This window comes from Pleurodeles waltl, chromosome 5 (genome assembly GCF_031143425.1).
Source record: "Pleurodeles waltl isolate 20211129_DDA chromosome 5, aPleWal1.hap1.20221129, whole genome shotgun sequence".
Taxonomy (NCBI): Eukaryota; Metazoa; Chordata; class Amphibia; order Caudata; family Salamandridae; genus Pleurodeles; species Pleurodeles waltl.
The window spans coordinates 1,589,700,543-1,589,718,450 of record NC_090444.1 but is presented as its reverse complement, the minus strand read 5'-3'; the positions used below and the strand labels follow the sequence as shown (position 1 = coordinate 1,589,718,450).

Here is a 17,908-nt window from a genome sequence, read left to right as displayed (position 1 = left end):
AATATCCGTTTCTTCACAGGAAAAATTGTGCTGCCTACATAACAGAGGTTACATGGACATTTAATAACATACACCGTATAATCCGAATTACAATTTATAAATCTATTAATTTCCTTCTCCTCCCCTGTGGGCAGCATATACGTCTTACAATTTTTACTATGCTTGCATGCCTTACACTTCATACATTTGTAAAAACCTTTATCTTTCAAAAATCCCATACTTTCACTCTTACTTTTATTCTCATAGCTGTGTACTAATATATCCCGTAGAGATCGACTCTTCCTATACGTTATCCTCGGACAGGGACCCACTAACGGACCTATCACCCTGTCCGTTCTGATCAAATGCCAATACTGCTTTAAGATATTTACCATTGCTTTGGAACCGGCATTGTAGGTTGTAATACATCTTATCACCTTCTCAACACTTTCTCGTTTTTTTGGAAATAGGATACTCTCCCGATTAATATTTACTACCTTGCTGCAAGCATCCCTAATAACGCTACCAGGATAACTCCTGGATCTGAACCTTGCAATCATGTTACTCTGTTCTTTCTCAAATCTAGTCTTTGTGCTACAATTCCTTCTTGCTCTCAAGAGTTCCCCATAGGGTATACTCCATTTGAGTTTAGCGGGGTGGGCACTCCTGGCATGCAAAATACTATTTCCTGCAGTACTTTTTCTATATAACCTTGTCTGGACCTTGTCCCCCTCTATTTCAACTAGAACATCCAAAAACTCCATCATTTGCCTATCCATTGTATATGTGAATTTCAAATTAAAGGCATTCCTCTGTAAGCCCTCCATAAATTCCAGTAGGACATCCTCCGGGCCATCCCATATCATGAAAATATCATCAATAAATCTTGTCCAAAAAATCACATGCTTTATCCATCTATCATTTTCTTCTGTCATTACATATCGGGTCTCCCACCAACCCATAAAAAGACATGCAAAACTTGGAGCGAAACAGCTCCCCATCGCAGTCCCTGTAATCTGCCTGAACCACTTATCTTCATATAGAAAAAAGTTATTTTCCAAACAAAATTTCAACATTTCTAATAACATTTTTGTGTGTTCATACATCTTTAGGGGCTTATCTCTAAAAAAGTGATCACATGCCTTAATCCCTAGATCATGATTAATGCTGGTATAAAGGGATACCACATCTATGGTAACCATAATATGACTCTGCTTCCAGGGGATGTCCTTTATCTTAGTAATAAAATCCATACTATCCCTGCAATACGAGGTCAAACTAAAAACATACGGACATAAAAAATGATCTATTTTCCAAAAGACTGCCTCTTGCTGACACTATCGGTCTTCCTGGCGGATTATCCCTATCTTTATGAATTTTAGGCAACATATAAAAACAGGGTGCTATTGGTTTTTTTACCACTAAGAATTCATATTCATCTCTGCTCAATAAGCCTCGATCATGCCAATCTAGAAGCATAGAATAATACATCTTAATTGAGGCCTTGTATACCAACCCCATTGATGCCTCATAACATCTTGACAATTCCAACTGCTTCCTCGCCTCCTGCTTGTATTTGTTCACATCCCACAATACAACATTTAGCTGCTTTGAGGGAGTTGGAAGTAGGAGAAAGAATGTGGGAGACTGAGAAAGATTTGTTGGATGAATTAGGATTGGATTGTGACAGTTCAAGTGGAAGTGGTTTTAAACCTAAGTCAAAATGTAATCCGATTACTCCACATGATAATATTGATGCCTTCCATGAGGCAGTAGGATTTGATTTATTACAACTATGGAAGAATAGTGCAAAATGCTGGGCGAATAATTTGACAATGGGGCAAAAACGAGCGCTTGAAACTTTGAGGAAGGCAACATCTTTTGTCATCAAGCCTGCTGACAAAGGGGGAAATGTTGTATTGTGGGATGTGAACAAATACAAGCAGGAGGCGAGGAAGCAGTTGGAATTGTCAAGATGTTATGAGGCATCAACGGGGTTGGTATACAAGGCCTCAATTAAGATGTATTATTCTATGCTTCTAGATTGGCATGATCGAGGCTTATTGAGCAGAGATGAATATGAATTCTTAGTGGTAAAAAAACCAATAGCACCCTGTTTTTATATGTTGCCTAAAATTCATAAAGATAGGGATAATCCGCCAGGAAGACCGATAGTGTCAGCAAGAGGCAGTCTTTTGGAAAATACGTCTATTTATCTACATCATTTTTTATGTCCGTATGTTTTTAGTTTGACCTCGTATTGCAGGGATAGTATGGATTTTATTACTAAGATAAAGGACATCCCCTGGAAGCAGAGTCATATTATGGTTACCATAGATGTGGTATCCCTTTATACCAGCATTAATCATGATCTAGGGATTAAGGCATGTGATCACTTTTTTAGAGATAAGCCCCTAAAGATGTATGAACACATAAAAATGTTATTAGAAATGTTGAAATTTTGTTTGGAAAATAACTTTTTTCTATATGAAGATAAGTGGTTCAGGCAGATTACAGGGACTGCGATGGGGAGCTGTTTCGCTCCAAGTTTTGCATGTCTTTTTATGGGTTGGTGGGAGACCCGATATGTAATGACAGAAGAAAATGATAGATGGATAAAGCATGTGATTTTTTGGACAAGATTTATTGATGATATTTTCATGATATGGGATGGCCCGGAGGATGTCCTACTGGAATTTATGGAGGGCTTACAGAGGAATGCCTTTAATTTGAAATTCACATATACAATGGATAGGCAAATGATGGAGTTTTTGGATGTTCTAGTTGAAATAGAGGGGGACAAGGTCCAGACAAGGTTATATAGAAAAAGTACTGCAGGAAATAGTATTTTGCATGCCAGGAGTGCCCACCCCGCTAAACTCAAATGGAGTATACCCTATGGGGAACTCTTGAGAGCAAGAAGGAATTGTAGCACAAAGACTAGATTTGAGAAAGAACAGAGTAACATGATTGCAAGGTTCAGATCCAGGAGTTATCCTGGTAGCGTTATTAGGGATGCTTGCAGCAAGGTAGTAAATATTAATCGGGAGAGTATCCTATTTCCAAAAAAACGAGAAAGTGTTGAGAAGGTGATAAGATGTATTACAACCTACAATGCCGGTTCCAAAGCAATGGTAAATATCTTAAAGCAGTATTGGCATTTGATCAGAACGGACAGGGTGATAGGTCCGTTAGTGGGTCCCTGTCCGAGGATAACGTATAGGAAGAGTCGATCTCTACGGGATATATTAGTACACAGCTATGAGAATAAAAGTAAGAGTGAAAGTATGGGATTTTTGAAAGATAAAGGTTTTTACAAATGTATGAGGTGTAAGGCATGCAAGCATAGTAAAAATTGTAAGACGTATATGCTGCCCACAGGGGAGGAGAAGGAAATTAATAGATTTATAAATTGTAATTCGGATTATACGGTGTATGTTATTAAATGTCCATGTAACCTCTGTTAAGTAGGCAGCACAATTTTTCCTGTGAAGAAACGGATATTGGAACATTGGCGGGCAATTAAAAATAATGATTCCAATTATCCCATAGCTCGACATTGTAGACAATTTCATGAGGGGAAAGTTGATGGTATGTTATTTTTTGGGATTGACAGGGCGGTGCTATCCCCGCGAGGAGGCGACAGGGAACGGATGTTGAGGAAAATGGAATCGGAATATATCATCAGACTCAATAGTAGAGCCCCGTGGGGGCTGAACCAGGATGAAGAACTGTATGTACATGTGGGTTAATGGGTAATATAGGAGAACCAGGCGCTGTTTATGTAAGCTGGCACCAATACCCTCGTTTAGGAAATTAATTTAAATGTTTTTTTGTTATCATTAATACGCAGTATATATAATTTTTTATGATAATGGGAAAGTAGATATCATAGTGAGTAAAAAGTCTTGAAAATATATAATAGTGAAAAAAAGAGGAAAAAGAAAAAAAGAAAGAAAAAAATTGAAAAGTTTTGTTGATGTTATTAGGAGGTAAAAGAAGTCGGAATAAGAATGGAATATTAGGGATATCAAGAGGATGGTAGGAAGAAGGATATTTGTATTTAGTAGAAATGATGTAAAAGTGATGTTATTTGGAAATTAATTATAGTTATGAGATTGAAATAATGAATTAATGATGGAGAAAATACTTTAAAAATTATAGTGGTTTATTTAGAATTTTTGGTGTTGAGGATTGTTAAATTAAATTATAGGATTTTTTCTATGTCTAATGGGAAACAGGATATAATGAGGGGGGAGGAGCGGTGCAGCTTGTATATGTTTAGTTGTAATAAGGTGGGCTTTGACAAAGACCGTTTTGGTTGAAACGCGTTAGCCCAGAACCTTTGGATTGATGTGATCGCGTTTTCGGTGTGGAATAAATCAATTATTGTGCAGCAGTACAGAGTGCCGGCGTTCTCTTTCAAGATTATAAACTGAAGGAAAAAACTGGGTATAATTACGAAGCCTGCATCCGGAGCCTGGCACCGGCCCCCTTGGTGGTTGTAGTCAGCTGTTGCAGGATTTTCATTATATATATATATATATATATATATATATATATGTATATATATATATATATACACACACACACATACATACATATACACTTGTTAACATTATCCTGGCATATACTGCCCCTCATAAACACCAGTTTAACACATACATATAGCAATAAGCAACAGAAAGGTGACCAGTCAAACTTTGCAAAGGGCCTTCCACTGCGCAGCAATACGTGCTGCTGGACGTTTAGTAACTTTTGAACCATTAAGCTAGAAACACTTTGTTTGCTAAAATGTGCAAATTATGCAGCGGATGATGGATTTTGTGGCAAATGCAGCAACTTTTATAAATATGCAAAAAATGCAGTGGACATACAATTGCATATTTCCAGTGGCTCTGACTATAAATACAAAGGCCACTAATCCTCAGTGCACACACACACACACACACACACACACACCCCACCCCCAACTCTCCCTCCCCCGCAGTGATGGTAGTTGTTAACTTATGTCTCATAGATTAAAGGAGTACATTTATTACGGGTTAGTTTAACCTGCATTTATTTTTCAATTTAGCTGTTAGTGCATCATTTGATACACAGTTACCTCTTTGATCCTGCCACCACACTTGCTGATCCCCACCACCATGGCAATCTGATCACAGTTCGAATTGTTTTTCAGTCCACACCAGGGGCTCCGTGTAAGCAAATAAATAAGCCCGCACTTCTTTATTTACATGTACTTGAAGAGGCATTTCCACCCCACTACAAACCAGTCTACGGCCCCCAGGGCGGTGTGCCCTACAGTTTGAAGATCTATGCTCTAAAGCATCAGAACAATGTCTATGGGTAGACTGGGCCCCTGGTCAGATACTACTAAACAGCATTCTGAGCCCACCACTGAAGCCGTCACAGGGGGTCTCTAGCAAGTCCCAGGATGGCCCTACAGCTCCCACTCCTCTTCATGTCTGGGGGAACCTTCCATGGATGTCGACTGCTAGTGTTTAGGGTGGTACAGCATTACCTCCTCTAATCGGTGCTGCTGTATGTTTCTCCTGGTGCATCATGGCAACTGTCACCATGATGTGGTGGCCCAGTCCCTGGGGTAGCAGTGGGCGACATCTGTCCCCCAGGTTCGAGGACCGCACGGTCCTCCACCCAGGTTCATGCACTTACTGGCATATGAAAGAATAAGGTTCAGTTGTTATGGATGACTTGAGGCGCCTGAAACTGCAGCATGCATTTGATTTTCATTGCCTTGAGCTATTCTTTAACGGCTTGGAAAGTGCATTGCTGCTGCTGCACTTTTACAGTGCAATCAGGGAAAAGCATGACTGTAGCCCCCTGCAGTGCACCTCTCTGATAGTCCGGACCTCCTGAAGTTTAGCAACTCTGTTAACAAAGTTCAGGAGCTTTGCTATGATCGTTCTTGGGGAGGGAGGCGGGGCAGGGGCAGCAGGGGAACTATGTGCCCACTCAACCACAAATCAAGCAGATAAATTGTGCTGGGAACCACACAAGCAGAGCCAGTCCGCAGTGAAGGCGGTAGGCTCGGGCCTCTCGGCTCTCTCCAGGTCCCCTGCTATGCAGACATTATTTCTCTGTGACCTGCCCTCTGGATCCTCAGCCCTGGTCTTCAGAAGGCCTACTCTGTGCTGGAGGGCTGCCAGCAAAGTTTGAAAAGTTGTATTAGTGTCCTCAACCACAGACAGGCTTTCCTCCTCCTCTGAGACCATCTCAACTATGTTACGGAGATCCTGGCAACGGAGGGAGAGGTTGAGACTGAGTTCCCCAATCTTGCCCTCCAGGGAAGATCGAGACTCATGGATAGCCTGAAGGATGAATGCCGTGGGGGGACCTGAAGGTGGAGTTGCATCAACACCACCTTCCTTCTTATTGGTCGTGGGTCTGGTGAACTGTCGCCTTCTCCTTACCCACAAGCTCTGCACGGACCACCCTTCCCAGCGATGGGTGATCACTGGGGGTCACAGTGTCTACATCCACTGGGAGAGAGACAGGGGGTTGTAAGTTGTGATCACAGTCATTGGTACATAGAAGTCTCCTGCCTGTCTCTGTGCTGTCCAGAGACACATGGAGGTGACTGAGCCTCCCCATCAGCCAGCAACTGCCCAGTCTTCGAGCCTACCACCCTCCATCTAGGCTCAGGGGGACCGCCTCACCTCAGGGCCCCAGCCTGGTATCAGGGCAGGACCACCCAGCCAGTATAGAAACCAGTCAACACTTCTCGGGCCTTAGGACTTTAATCTATTTTTCACACTTTACACTTTACCAAATGAATAACGGTATACCCATTACACAATGAAAAGCAAGCTCTAGAGAGCCAAAGGGCAGCAATCAAAGTTGCATATTCCCTACAGAGGACTCACTTGTTTCCTCCCAGTGTTGTTTCTTCTGCAGATGGTACTGCTAGCTCAGATTAAGGGGAGCGTCACTTTGTTTTCATCTATTACTCCTCCGACAGCCAACAATCTATAATACTGGTGATACTGTGAACTAAAAGTTTGCGTGGGGTACTGAACGAGTGTCGGATCGGTCGGCACCCTGACTGACGAGGGCCACCTGCTTTTCCTACCACCACAGAAGGAGCTCAGCGATACCTTGGACTGTATCCATTTGTGGCTTGTAACACATACAAATGAGTACCCCTTACTGTCTAACTTTGTTTCGATGTAATGCTATAAATCATGATAGGATGGCCCCTCCATTAGTCTCCCTGGCTCCACTCTTCCTGGGGTGCACTCTGTCACAAGTGAATGGCAGGCCCAGCGGGTAGGGGGTGGGAGACGCGGGGGCAAATGTACTGGTTACTGTGAGAAGTTAATTGTTATTCATTAACAGTTTTATCTCGGCAGGTCTACTGTCCCAATAGCGACTGCACGTACTACTTTGTAATGTAACAGTTTTCCTTTTCATGTTTGGCCAGGTGTATTCTAATGCTTTGCCTTTTGTTGGGAATTGTTGGGTGGAGGGGGTGTTTTTGATATTAGGTATTGGACATCTAAAACATGGCCTGCATGATACCTATTGCTGGTGTACACATGCCACCCCACATTATCACACACTAAGGGATACTTAAGGGATGATGACGGCTGTACGTAACAATACATGTGTGACATGGGCTCTATCCATAAACGACAGAATACTGGCCCAGCTAAACTGCTGTAAAACACACATTGTATATGTGCAAGAAACGCACCTGACTACACACAAAGCTAATTAGCTGTGTAGAAAATGGAGAGGGCATCTATGAAACACCTCCTAATCCACATTTGTCCATGGAGCGGCCTTATGGATACGCTCCGGAGTTCCTTTTGAATTGAAAGACACTGAAAATGGATGCAAACGGTGCTCTGGGGAAAATTAGATGGTGCGCTGATGATACCGGGAAGCCTTGACGCTCCCAATACTGAACAGGATACCTTTCTTGCACATCTCTTTACTGTTCTGGTGGTCTAGGCTCAGTCAACCTGGATGCTGGGTGGAGATTACAATGGAGTACTGGATATATCTCCTGACCGGTCACATCCCCCACTACCCTGCACTAACTCTCACAGACAAGCCAAAGCGCTGAGATGTTGCAGGGGTGGACACTGATGGACATATGGTGTGCCAGAAATGTAGGGTTGTGTGAATATTCTTTCTGCTCCCACCACACAATTTACAAGTCCGACTAAATTCAATATTATGCACTACAATACTACAAACCAATATAACCCACACAACTTACTTGGGGAAAACACTATCAGCGCACAACCCGCTCGAAGTGACAATGTTATGGGGAGAATGCCACACCATGGCACCTACAACCACAGATCTTAGGAGACACTGCACTAAAAGACACTTTGGCTTTGGCAATTGATACTTATTTTACAGAAAATGTAAACACAGCTTTCTCTCCACTAGTGGAGTGCGAGGCAGTTAAAGTGGTGGTTCGAGGCACAATTATGGGTGCTACTGAGGGCACAAGACAGAGAATAGCCCGTGACTTTGCCCAAGTGGAGGCCAGTCTTGGCCCGGTCGAACAAGTAGCAACACTCAACGCCTCACAAACCTCAAATCTACAAACAGCCAGGAAAGACTATGCGGAGCTCTTGGAGCATCTGTGTGCTCTAGATTATGGGTTGTACAGGCAACCAACACACAGTAAAGCGGACAGAATGGGAACATTACTGGCACAGATGATGAAAGAGATGCCTACACCCACTCCCATTTGCCGCATACTCACCCCTCACTAGACCAGTGCCGACACCCAGATCGATATTAATACTGCATTCTGTGACTTATATGCAGACCTCTATTCAGCTCCCACACTGCTGAGTCAAGCAAGGTTTCAGTTATTCTTCCATAAACGTACCCTACCCTCCCTAGAGGCAAGTGTGAAACACACCCTCTCAGCACATATTACAATGAGTGAAATACGAGAGGCTATAAAAGATCTGTCTCGCAACAAATCGCCAGGAACGAATGGTAGCCCGGACGAAATTTTACTCCACCTCTATTACAAGACTAATTCCCCAATTGGAAAAACTATATAAAACCTCCCTTGAAAATGGCCAGCTACCCCCTACAACACGGCAAGCTTTGGTGACCTTTTTATTGAACCTGGAAAACCCCCAGCTGATATGTCCTCATATAGACCACTGTCACTATTAAATACCAAATACAAAATACTGGCTATGATTCTAGCACGGACTCCTCCCACTACTACACAAACTGATACACACAGATCATTGTGGATTTGTACCACACTGAAACACATCCCTTAATACACGCCGGCTGTACCATATAATGGACCACGCTGGCGATATGTACCTCAGGGCTGGTTGTCTCTCCCTGGACCTCCGCCAGGCCTTTCATACACTACACTTGTGGTTCTTGAGCGATTTGGAGTTCCCCCAGCCTATGTGCGTCGGGTGCGCTTACTCTACACCTCCCCATGGTGAGAACATGCACTGGACAATGTATATCAGACTCATACCCTATATATCGAGGCACTAGACAGGGGTGCCAACTTTCTCCCTTATTATTCATAATAGCGCTAGAACCCACTGCACAATGCCTCGGGCAGTGTGCTATAGATTGGGGAAGCACAATCGGATCAACGATCCATTCAATTTCATTATATGCAGATTACATTATTCTATATACAAAAGACCTTGAGCAAAAGCTGACGGAGGCAGCCCAGGTATTCACAGATTTGCGCCCATATCTGGACTCAAAATAAACCATAACAAACCTACTGCATTCTCGTTTAAAAGGGTAAATGTTGGGGACACCATATTATTTAGTGCCAAATCTATACCAGTAGCATCTGACACTTTCTGATATTTAGGAATACAAATATACAGAAACCCCCCTGCCTCTCCTGGACAGGAACCCCCACAGGTCACAAATCCACTTCTGGATCACGCTCCCGCTAAGATGGTGATGCTGCCATGCATATTGTACTACTTTGTAAACCTGCCGGTATGGATCCCACCCAATTATTTCAAGACACTGCACTCCCTCCTGACTGACCTAATCTGGGGTAATGGTAGATGGTGGGTAATCTTAGTGAAATTACACATGCCATCGGACCGAGGGGGAATGGGAGCCTCAGACTTTAAAGCCTACTGCATAGCAGGGTAACTGGCATGGCTTTCATACTAGCTGGACAAAACCTACAGAAAATCACAGTTGAATAAGGGCAACTCCACCACTTGATTTCCCCAGGATCCCGCCATCCCAATAAATTACCGCTCCTTCTGTATATTGCCTTCTAGTACTGGAGGCTGACTCTGCAATATACATCTGCAACAGCACCTTATGCGCCGAACATACCACTACTCAGACTCCCTACAAACCTTGGGATCTTAACACAATGTAGAATACAATTATGGGAACAAGGAGGGGTGGTAACGATTGGGTCGCTATTCAAAGATTGAATATAGCTAAGTTACACTGACTTTTCCCCTGAGCACAACATACCCAACTCCCTGTTTTTATTGCATGCTAACATATCTAACTATATTAAACCATATTGGGCACCTGATGGTGTTGAACCCCCGGCACACAAATGTATTTGCACTGTCTACACCCTGGGACGGGGGAAGCACCTGAAAAAATAGCTTTATAGAGGTCTCCAGAAAGATGTATTACCCCCAATACCCCTAAAGACCAACTGGGAGGGTGACATAGGCAGAGAAATTCAGAATAAAGAATGGGCCTCTACGCTGGCATATTCTAAGACGGTTCCCCGAAACTCCAGATTTAAATTTATACACCACAGGGCATACCTTATGCCACACAGATTACACATGCTATATCCAGCGGCTTCGCTGGCATGCCATAGGTGGAAACCCGAGGAAGCACTGCTATTATCCATGCTTTGGAATTGCCCCAGAATAACCTGATCGTGGCCTCAAGTTGGGACAATACTTGCAGAAGTGACGGAAAGAGATGTATGGCGAACAGCAGTCTCCTGCATCTTACAGCTGTTCGCAAGTACTAAGGGGACAAAGGTGGATGGAAGAAGTAGAGGAGTGGGGCATACCTCAAAGCACAGCTCCATGTAGAAAGGAATATAGAAGACTGCAGAAAAAACAAAAAGCGATGGAATGGGATACTCTCTTGGAGTCCTTTAAAGCAGTTACTGATACAGAGACTGAAACTGTAAAACGCCAAATCCATCGACAGACTCATGATTTTACGCCCTCTTGATAGGGCCTAGATGAAATTGCCATCACAACAGCGAGAACAGAATAGTATGATTCTCAAGAGTTCAGGTAACACTCGTCCCAGGTCAATAGTGACTGATAATAAATATAAGTCCTATTCAATGACTGTCTGGTACACTACAAGATGACAGGGACTGGCACTCAAAGCTGCAATACAATCACACTGGGAAGAAGATATCAAGTTAAGGGGTGGGGGTGTTTAGTATTGTATAATTAACCCCAATAATTGGCTTCGGGACAACCGTATTGTACTCTTATTGCATGGTTTTGACTTCGCTCAAAGTTGAAAGCAGGATATGGATTTGTACTCCTAGACCTATGATGCTGGCCAGACATGTGCAATTTGCTGTATATTGCCTACTAAAGAGTTGTAAGTTCATATAATAGGTACGAGACCTACACATGTTAAAAGCAATAAATATTTGTTATAAAAAATAAAAAGAGTGAACATAGCCCCTTTGTACAAATAAGGGCAATAAACAAAAACCCATATTGCATATTTAAAAAAATACATGGCAGAGCATTTTCTTCATTGTTATTGCTTTCAGTCTTAAGACTAATATCACTACCCCAAGCAGCCAGGAAAACTTAATTAAAAAGGCTAAATAAATTACTTTGTTCTGCACAACTTTTGAAAAAAGTAAAAAAAAATACCACAATCAAATCAGTCACCATCCAGTTAGCCACTAGACTTTTAAGTGATTCCTTTAACCAACTGAGCTTTCCTACCATAACCATTCATTTCCTGCAGATTCGTTTAATGTGCATTTACTTTTTCATTTACACCGTGTGCATTTTATTTAAGTGAAAGGCCAACAAAATAGTTACAAAATATTTTGCTCTTTTTAGCCCTATTTCTGACCTGCCCCCATTGTACTCAGGATCACGGTTCAGGTCCACATGCATTTTTTAAGCACTTATGTTGCGTGCTATGTGACTTTATGCTTGTAAGTCCCAAAAGGTAGCCAGCTGGAGACTGCAGTTATGTCACTGCTCAAATCTCTCTTCTAACTTCAATCCTAAAATATATATATGTTTGGAAGAAATCACTTCAAGGAATATTACCCAGAACTAAGCACTAGTTTTCTTTTCATTTAGTAATTCATGCGAAAGAAAGAAGAATAACAGGACAGATTAAAGAAGCGTTTGGTAACACCTATATACTGTACCATAACATAACACCCAAGAAATGGCAAAGCAAACAGCTACTGAAAGGTCTACAGTATGAGCACCAGTCACTAAGCTCAGTGGAGGATTTTGGACACACTTTGTTAGAAACTGGGTTCCTGTGTGTCGAGGGTAGGCTACACACCTAAGATAACCCCTGCTCACCCCCTTGGTATCTTGGCACAAGCAGTCAGGCTTATCCCAGAGGCAATGTGTAAAGTGCTTGCAGAGCACACACAATCCAGTGACACAATAAATACACCACAAAGAAACCTCCACAGCAAGTTATATAAAAATATACTGTATTGCACAAAACATAATTAAACCATAAACGGCATGTATCAGTGGTACTCTGCTACACAGGCACTTGTCAGATTCTCACATAGGGTACTCATACTCAGCAAAACAAGCAGTTGTCAGATCATCACATATTTTACTAGTAACAGGCCAAACAAACAGGTGTCGGGTCATCATTATCACCATAATAAATGCACATAGAATTAAACATTCCCATATGGCATAAATCATACAAAACGCTACCCACCCTCCCTAGCACAGATCATCTACACCCTAGGAATATGTGCATCACCTAACAAGGCAAGAACGATATATCTCAGAACGTCTGGTCCTGAACTGCAGGGAAAGTTCTGAGGGTAAACGAAAACATATCCTGGGGGTAGAGAACAAAAACAGAGGGGACTCATCCCCTGGTTCTCTTACAAGAGGACTACAGCACAGCTGAGCCTTTTCTGCTATGTAATCTCTGTTTCTGTAATCTAGAAGCCCTCCATCTAAGACACCTCACACACGGAGGTTACAGCGCCTCTGCGCTTCTTTTTAGGGGCTTCGCAGTAGTTCTCCGGGAGGCTGGGCAGGCACGGGACCTCCGTTGAGGGTTTCTACCCTGTCCTGCCAGCCGTATAATTGCCGCCAAAAAGAGAGGTTTAGCCTCAACAAACAAGACCCCCGCGACCTCCGATACCACTGCTGCAGGGGGGAGAAGGTAAGGTAGGCAGCTCACCTTGACGGGAGGCGACCCCACTCCTCTCACAGGGGCGGCCACAAGCAAACAACCCACAGCTAGGCGGGGACTCTGTTGAGGCTTTCCTCCCATCTGGAGAGAAACAGAGGCATCCACGGCTTCCCATGTCCTCTCCTGCCTCCTTGGAGACTACCCGTCTCTTCCAACCACAATGTGGCCTGGTGGGGCAAGCCTCCTAGCTCGGGCTGTGGCGGTGATTCCGCAAAAGGAATTGCCAGCTTGTGCCCCTGGGGTAATACAGGGCACATGCTTATCCGCACTGCATCCAAGGGCTCCCAACAACATCTTATATATCGGGGGCACAAACACGATGGCACTGGGCACTTCCTTGCACCCAGGGCACCAAAAACATAGATATAGCATTCATCACAAGCTGTAATCAAAGAATAAGGTGCTTCTTCACACACTGTTGCCCATAGAGCGCTCTCGACACGCTCTGCCTAGCAGACGAAAACAGCACCAAAGCAAAAGAAGTACAGGGGGGCACACCACCCAGACCCTAGAGACAGCTGTGGGGGTACAAGGCTGTAGGGCCCAGGCAAGCAGACCAGCTCAGTCCAAAAGAAAGCGGTGGCAGTCCCTCTAGTGACCTAGCAGGTCACAGGGCAGCACAACAGCAGAGCAGTCCTAAGGTAGTTCCTGGCAAGTCCCTCCAGCAGCATCCAGTGTCCAGTCCATCAGCATCTGTCTCAACTGGGACAAGGTCAGGGAACAGGCTGCTAGCAGGGCAACAAGCAGAAAAACAATCCAGATGAGTCTTTTGGGCCACCTAGTAGACACCTACCAGCAGGGCAACAAAAGAAGAGCAGTCCAGATTAGTCCTTTGTGCAGTTCAGCAGTCCCTTTGGCAGAGGTTTGGACCCAGTTCCAAAAGTGCTCTAGCCTTAAGGGGCAGGAGCCCTTCTACTTATATTAAGAAATGCCTTTATTCAGGGGGTAACTTCAAAGGAGTCCTTTCAAGTCAAGCACAACACCCTTTCAACCCAGCCCTGTCTCCAGACATCAGTAGGGGTAATCAGTCCAATGTGTGAGGGCAGGACACAGCCTATTCACATGTAAAGTGAGAATGATCCTCCCTCTACCCAGCCCCGGAAGACCATCAGTATGCAGATGCCTCTTCTATCACACCAAGCCCTTCCTGTGTGGTGGATGTCTGGAAAGTATGCACCAAGTGGAGCTGTCATTCTGCCCCAGATGTGGATTGGAGTCAGGCTGCAAAAGCACTAGGGTTATAAGCTCAGAGAAATGCCTACTTTTTAAAAGTGGCATTTCTACAATGGTAATAACAAAGTCCACCTACACCAATAAGCAGGATTTCTCACCACCATTTTAAACATGTCCATGCTATTCCTCATAGATCAGAAGATACCACTTGGACATATGTCAGGGCATTTCCAATGCAATCCTATGAGAGGAGCAGCACTCACAGTAGTGAGAAACTAAATAGGCTTTTTGTCACTACTAGGACATGTAGCACATAAAGACACATGTCCTACCTTTTACATACACAGCACCCTGTCCATAGGGCTATCTAGGGCCTACCTTAAGGGTGACTTGGGTGTAGCAAAAAGGGAGTTTAGGCCTTGGCAAGTAGTTTGACTTGCCAAGTCAATGTGGCAGAAAAGTGCACACGCAGGCCCTCAGTGGCAGGTCTGAGACAAGTTTGAAAGGCTACTCCTGTGGGTGGCGCAATCTGCACTGCAGGCCCACAAGTAGCACTTAATTTACGGGCCCTGGGTATATGTCATATCATTTTACAAGGGACTTACAGGTAAATTAAATAAGCCAAACAGGTGTAAGCCAATTACACCAAGTTGTAGGGGCAAGAGCACATGCACTTTATCACTGATTAGCAGTGGTAAAGTGCCCAGAGTCCTAAAGCCAACAAAAAGAGGGTCAGAAAAATAGGAGAAAGGCAAAATATTTGAGGGTAACCCTACAGAAAGGGGCATTTCCAACACACTTCAAACAGGACCATAATTGGAAGTGCTTTCATGCACAGAATTAAACTGATGACCCTGCAACATAAAAGCACTGGGGAGGTGGTGTTAATAATGGAACAAGTAGCTACATTATAGTGCATGACGTGTCATCAAGCCTTTATGTAACTACTCATATCATTACTGTTAGCTGTCACGTTTCCCAGGTCCATGCATGATGTGGTACACCAGTCCAGATTGTCTTCTTTGAATTCTGGGACTTGTAGTCCTGTTTTATAATGGAATATACTAGACTACAAGTCCAAGAATGCAAAGAAAAAACCAGCTGGACTGGAAGAGCACATCATGCATGGAACATGGCAAGGCTGATTATTGTGTATTGACCCGTAACGGACTGCTGCTGTTTCAGAGCTGGGGCTAGAACTGCCAACGTTTCCAGAAAGAAAATACAAGCCATCTGTAGCGTTTTAAGATCCTGTAATGGCCCAGACATTATTTTTCAGTAAAACTTTATACGAAATAGTCTGTATTCATTTTTAATATAGCCTTTCTTGCTTTGTGTACTTTAATTATGTCATAGGTCACTGGTGTAGCTGAAGAGCACATTTTAAAGTGTTTTCTTCTCACATTTACTGTTTAAAGTATGTATGGATGGATAAAGGGGGAAAACACCAGCTTTAAGTGATTGTCCAAATGTTTATGTCGACAGTAACATTAAAACGATCATGCCGGTATAAAATCGCCCAAGTGGCAATCCTAGCGGGGGGTGGGAGGCGTGAATGAGAGGGGCCGACTAAGGAGAATAGACAAAGCGAGCAGAGCAGCCAGCTGAGCTCAGGTGACAATGGACAGTTTAGGTGCAACCAAAGCCATTAACTAAAAGGTGCACCGACTTCCTCTTAAAAAAGACAACACTGGTTTCTGCTTCTCCGGCCGGCGCCTGAAGAACGTAACTCACGCGTCCCTCCACTACTTCCAACAGGCTTAACTTTCTTTTCACGGCGAAGACTGCACTGTAGTGGCAAACCCACAAGTCCCGCCTCTCACCAAAGTGCCCCTTAGAATTTCAGAGCCTCGACCAGAGTAAAATTCAACCGACGTTTTTCTTTCCTCAAGTAAAGTCAAAATAGGACTCTGCACCCCCTCTAACAGGCACCGATCCTGGTGTATACTACTATGAACAATTACAAGACGTAATGTATTGATATTTTAATCAGAATGTATAATTGCCATATTAGTCTCGTAATACCTGCTCCGTTCCAAGATGGCCACCAAACTGCGAGGGCCTTCTTTTTAGCTCTACTGCTTAGTAAATCACTGTTGGTTGGCTACTCTGCAAACTGTGTCAACTCTTCAACCTCGATGGATTAGTCTCGTTAAAAAGAAGGTCTCCTCTGGGCGGGTAGCTGGCATCGCTAACAGGAGGGGAACGTTTTACCTGAGTAATAGAATCCCCGAATAGGACCACGCGTGGAAAAGTAATCATATTTCTGCAGATGCTGCTCATCCTCTACCCGTCCAGCTTCAAAGTGCGCTGGCGCATGAAATACACACCCCTCTCCTGCACTGTTCGTAGTTTGTGCCTCGCTTTGAATTGTAGCAGGAAAGTACATGTCATCGAAAATTCCGACGTCACTTAGTCTCTACGCCATTAAATACTTTCCATAATCTGACCACACTCGCAAATTAGTTTGACCTCCGTTTTTACAACGATCGCAAGTTCAAAGAGATACTGCAAGGAACAGACAGTCGGGTCTTCTAAATTTCCCAAACTAGAAAGCATGACTTTTGGAGCAAATGATTCCATAGGATTTATGATTTGGGTAACTACTGTGATCACATGCTACGGAGGCAAATTCTGAACAGTGGGTGTGAAAATTCAGGACAAAAGGTCAACATTCAGGACAAAGGGGCAATTTCACAGACATAGCGTAAATCATGAATTATTATATTAAGTAAGTAAATAGATGTCTAACAGTAGTACAAGACAAAACAGGTTTATGTTTGATCTGAATCATACATGAACAATATTGAACACACATTCATATGTAAATGGACTTATTTGAACATTAAGAAACTAGGAAACATGCACACCAATCAAGATTTGGCCACTGATATAAGCAGTAGTTTTCACAGGCTTCTGCCGCTTGACATTAATATTTGTACCTGAAACAGCACTTATTTGTTGAACAAGGACTACTGAGTAGTGCCTAATTCTATATACAACATTGCCATCAGGGCAGGAGTGTTCCTCTGTTTGTTTAAACACTCAATTTTAATAAATATATTACTAAACCATGATGTGGTAACATATTGTCATTTACACACAGTAACTTTCTAAGAAATGTCGAAAAACCTCTCCACTAACTTGCAGCTTTACTGATAAAACTATATAGTGTATTAGCAATCTGTGAAGATTGGGTTTAAGAAAACATATCCTTTGCACATCAACGTGTAAAGTATTCTGATTTGTTTTCATCCTATTAAAATATTTTTTCATCACACAGAAATATAAAAAAAGGGCTTTCACAACTACTGAAATA

General features: G+C 43.1%; 1 protein-coding gene across 1 annotated transcript in view; it reads right to left on the bottom strand.

Annotated features, from left to right (window-relative positions):
- IAH1 (isoamyl acetate hydrolyzing esterase 1 (putative)) overlaps positions 1–16,960 on the bottom strand; it is a 197,837-nt gene extending 180,877 nt beyond the window's left edge. The window contains exon 1 of the mRNA XM_069235904.1: positions 16,804–16,960. Coding sequence (XP_069092005.1) covers positions 16,804–16,872 — 69 coding nt within the window. The 5' untranslated portion in view covers positions 16,873–16,960. The remainder of the gene's footprint in view (positions 1–16,803) is intronic.
- Between the last annotated feature and the right edge of the window lie 948 nt (positions 16,961–17,908).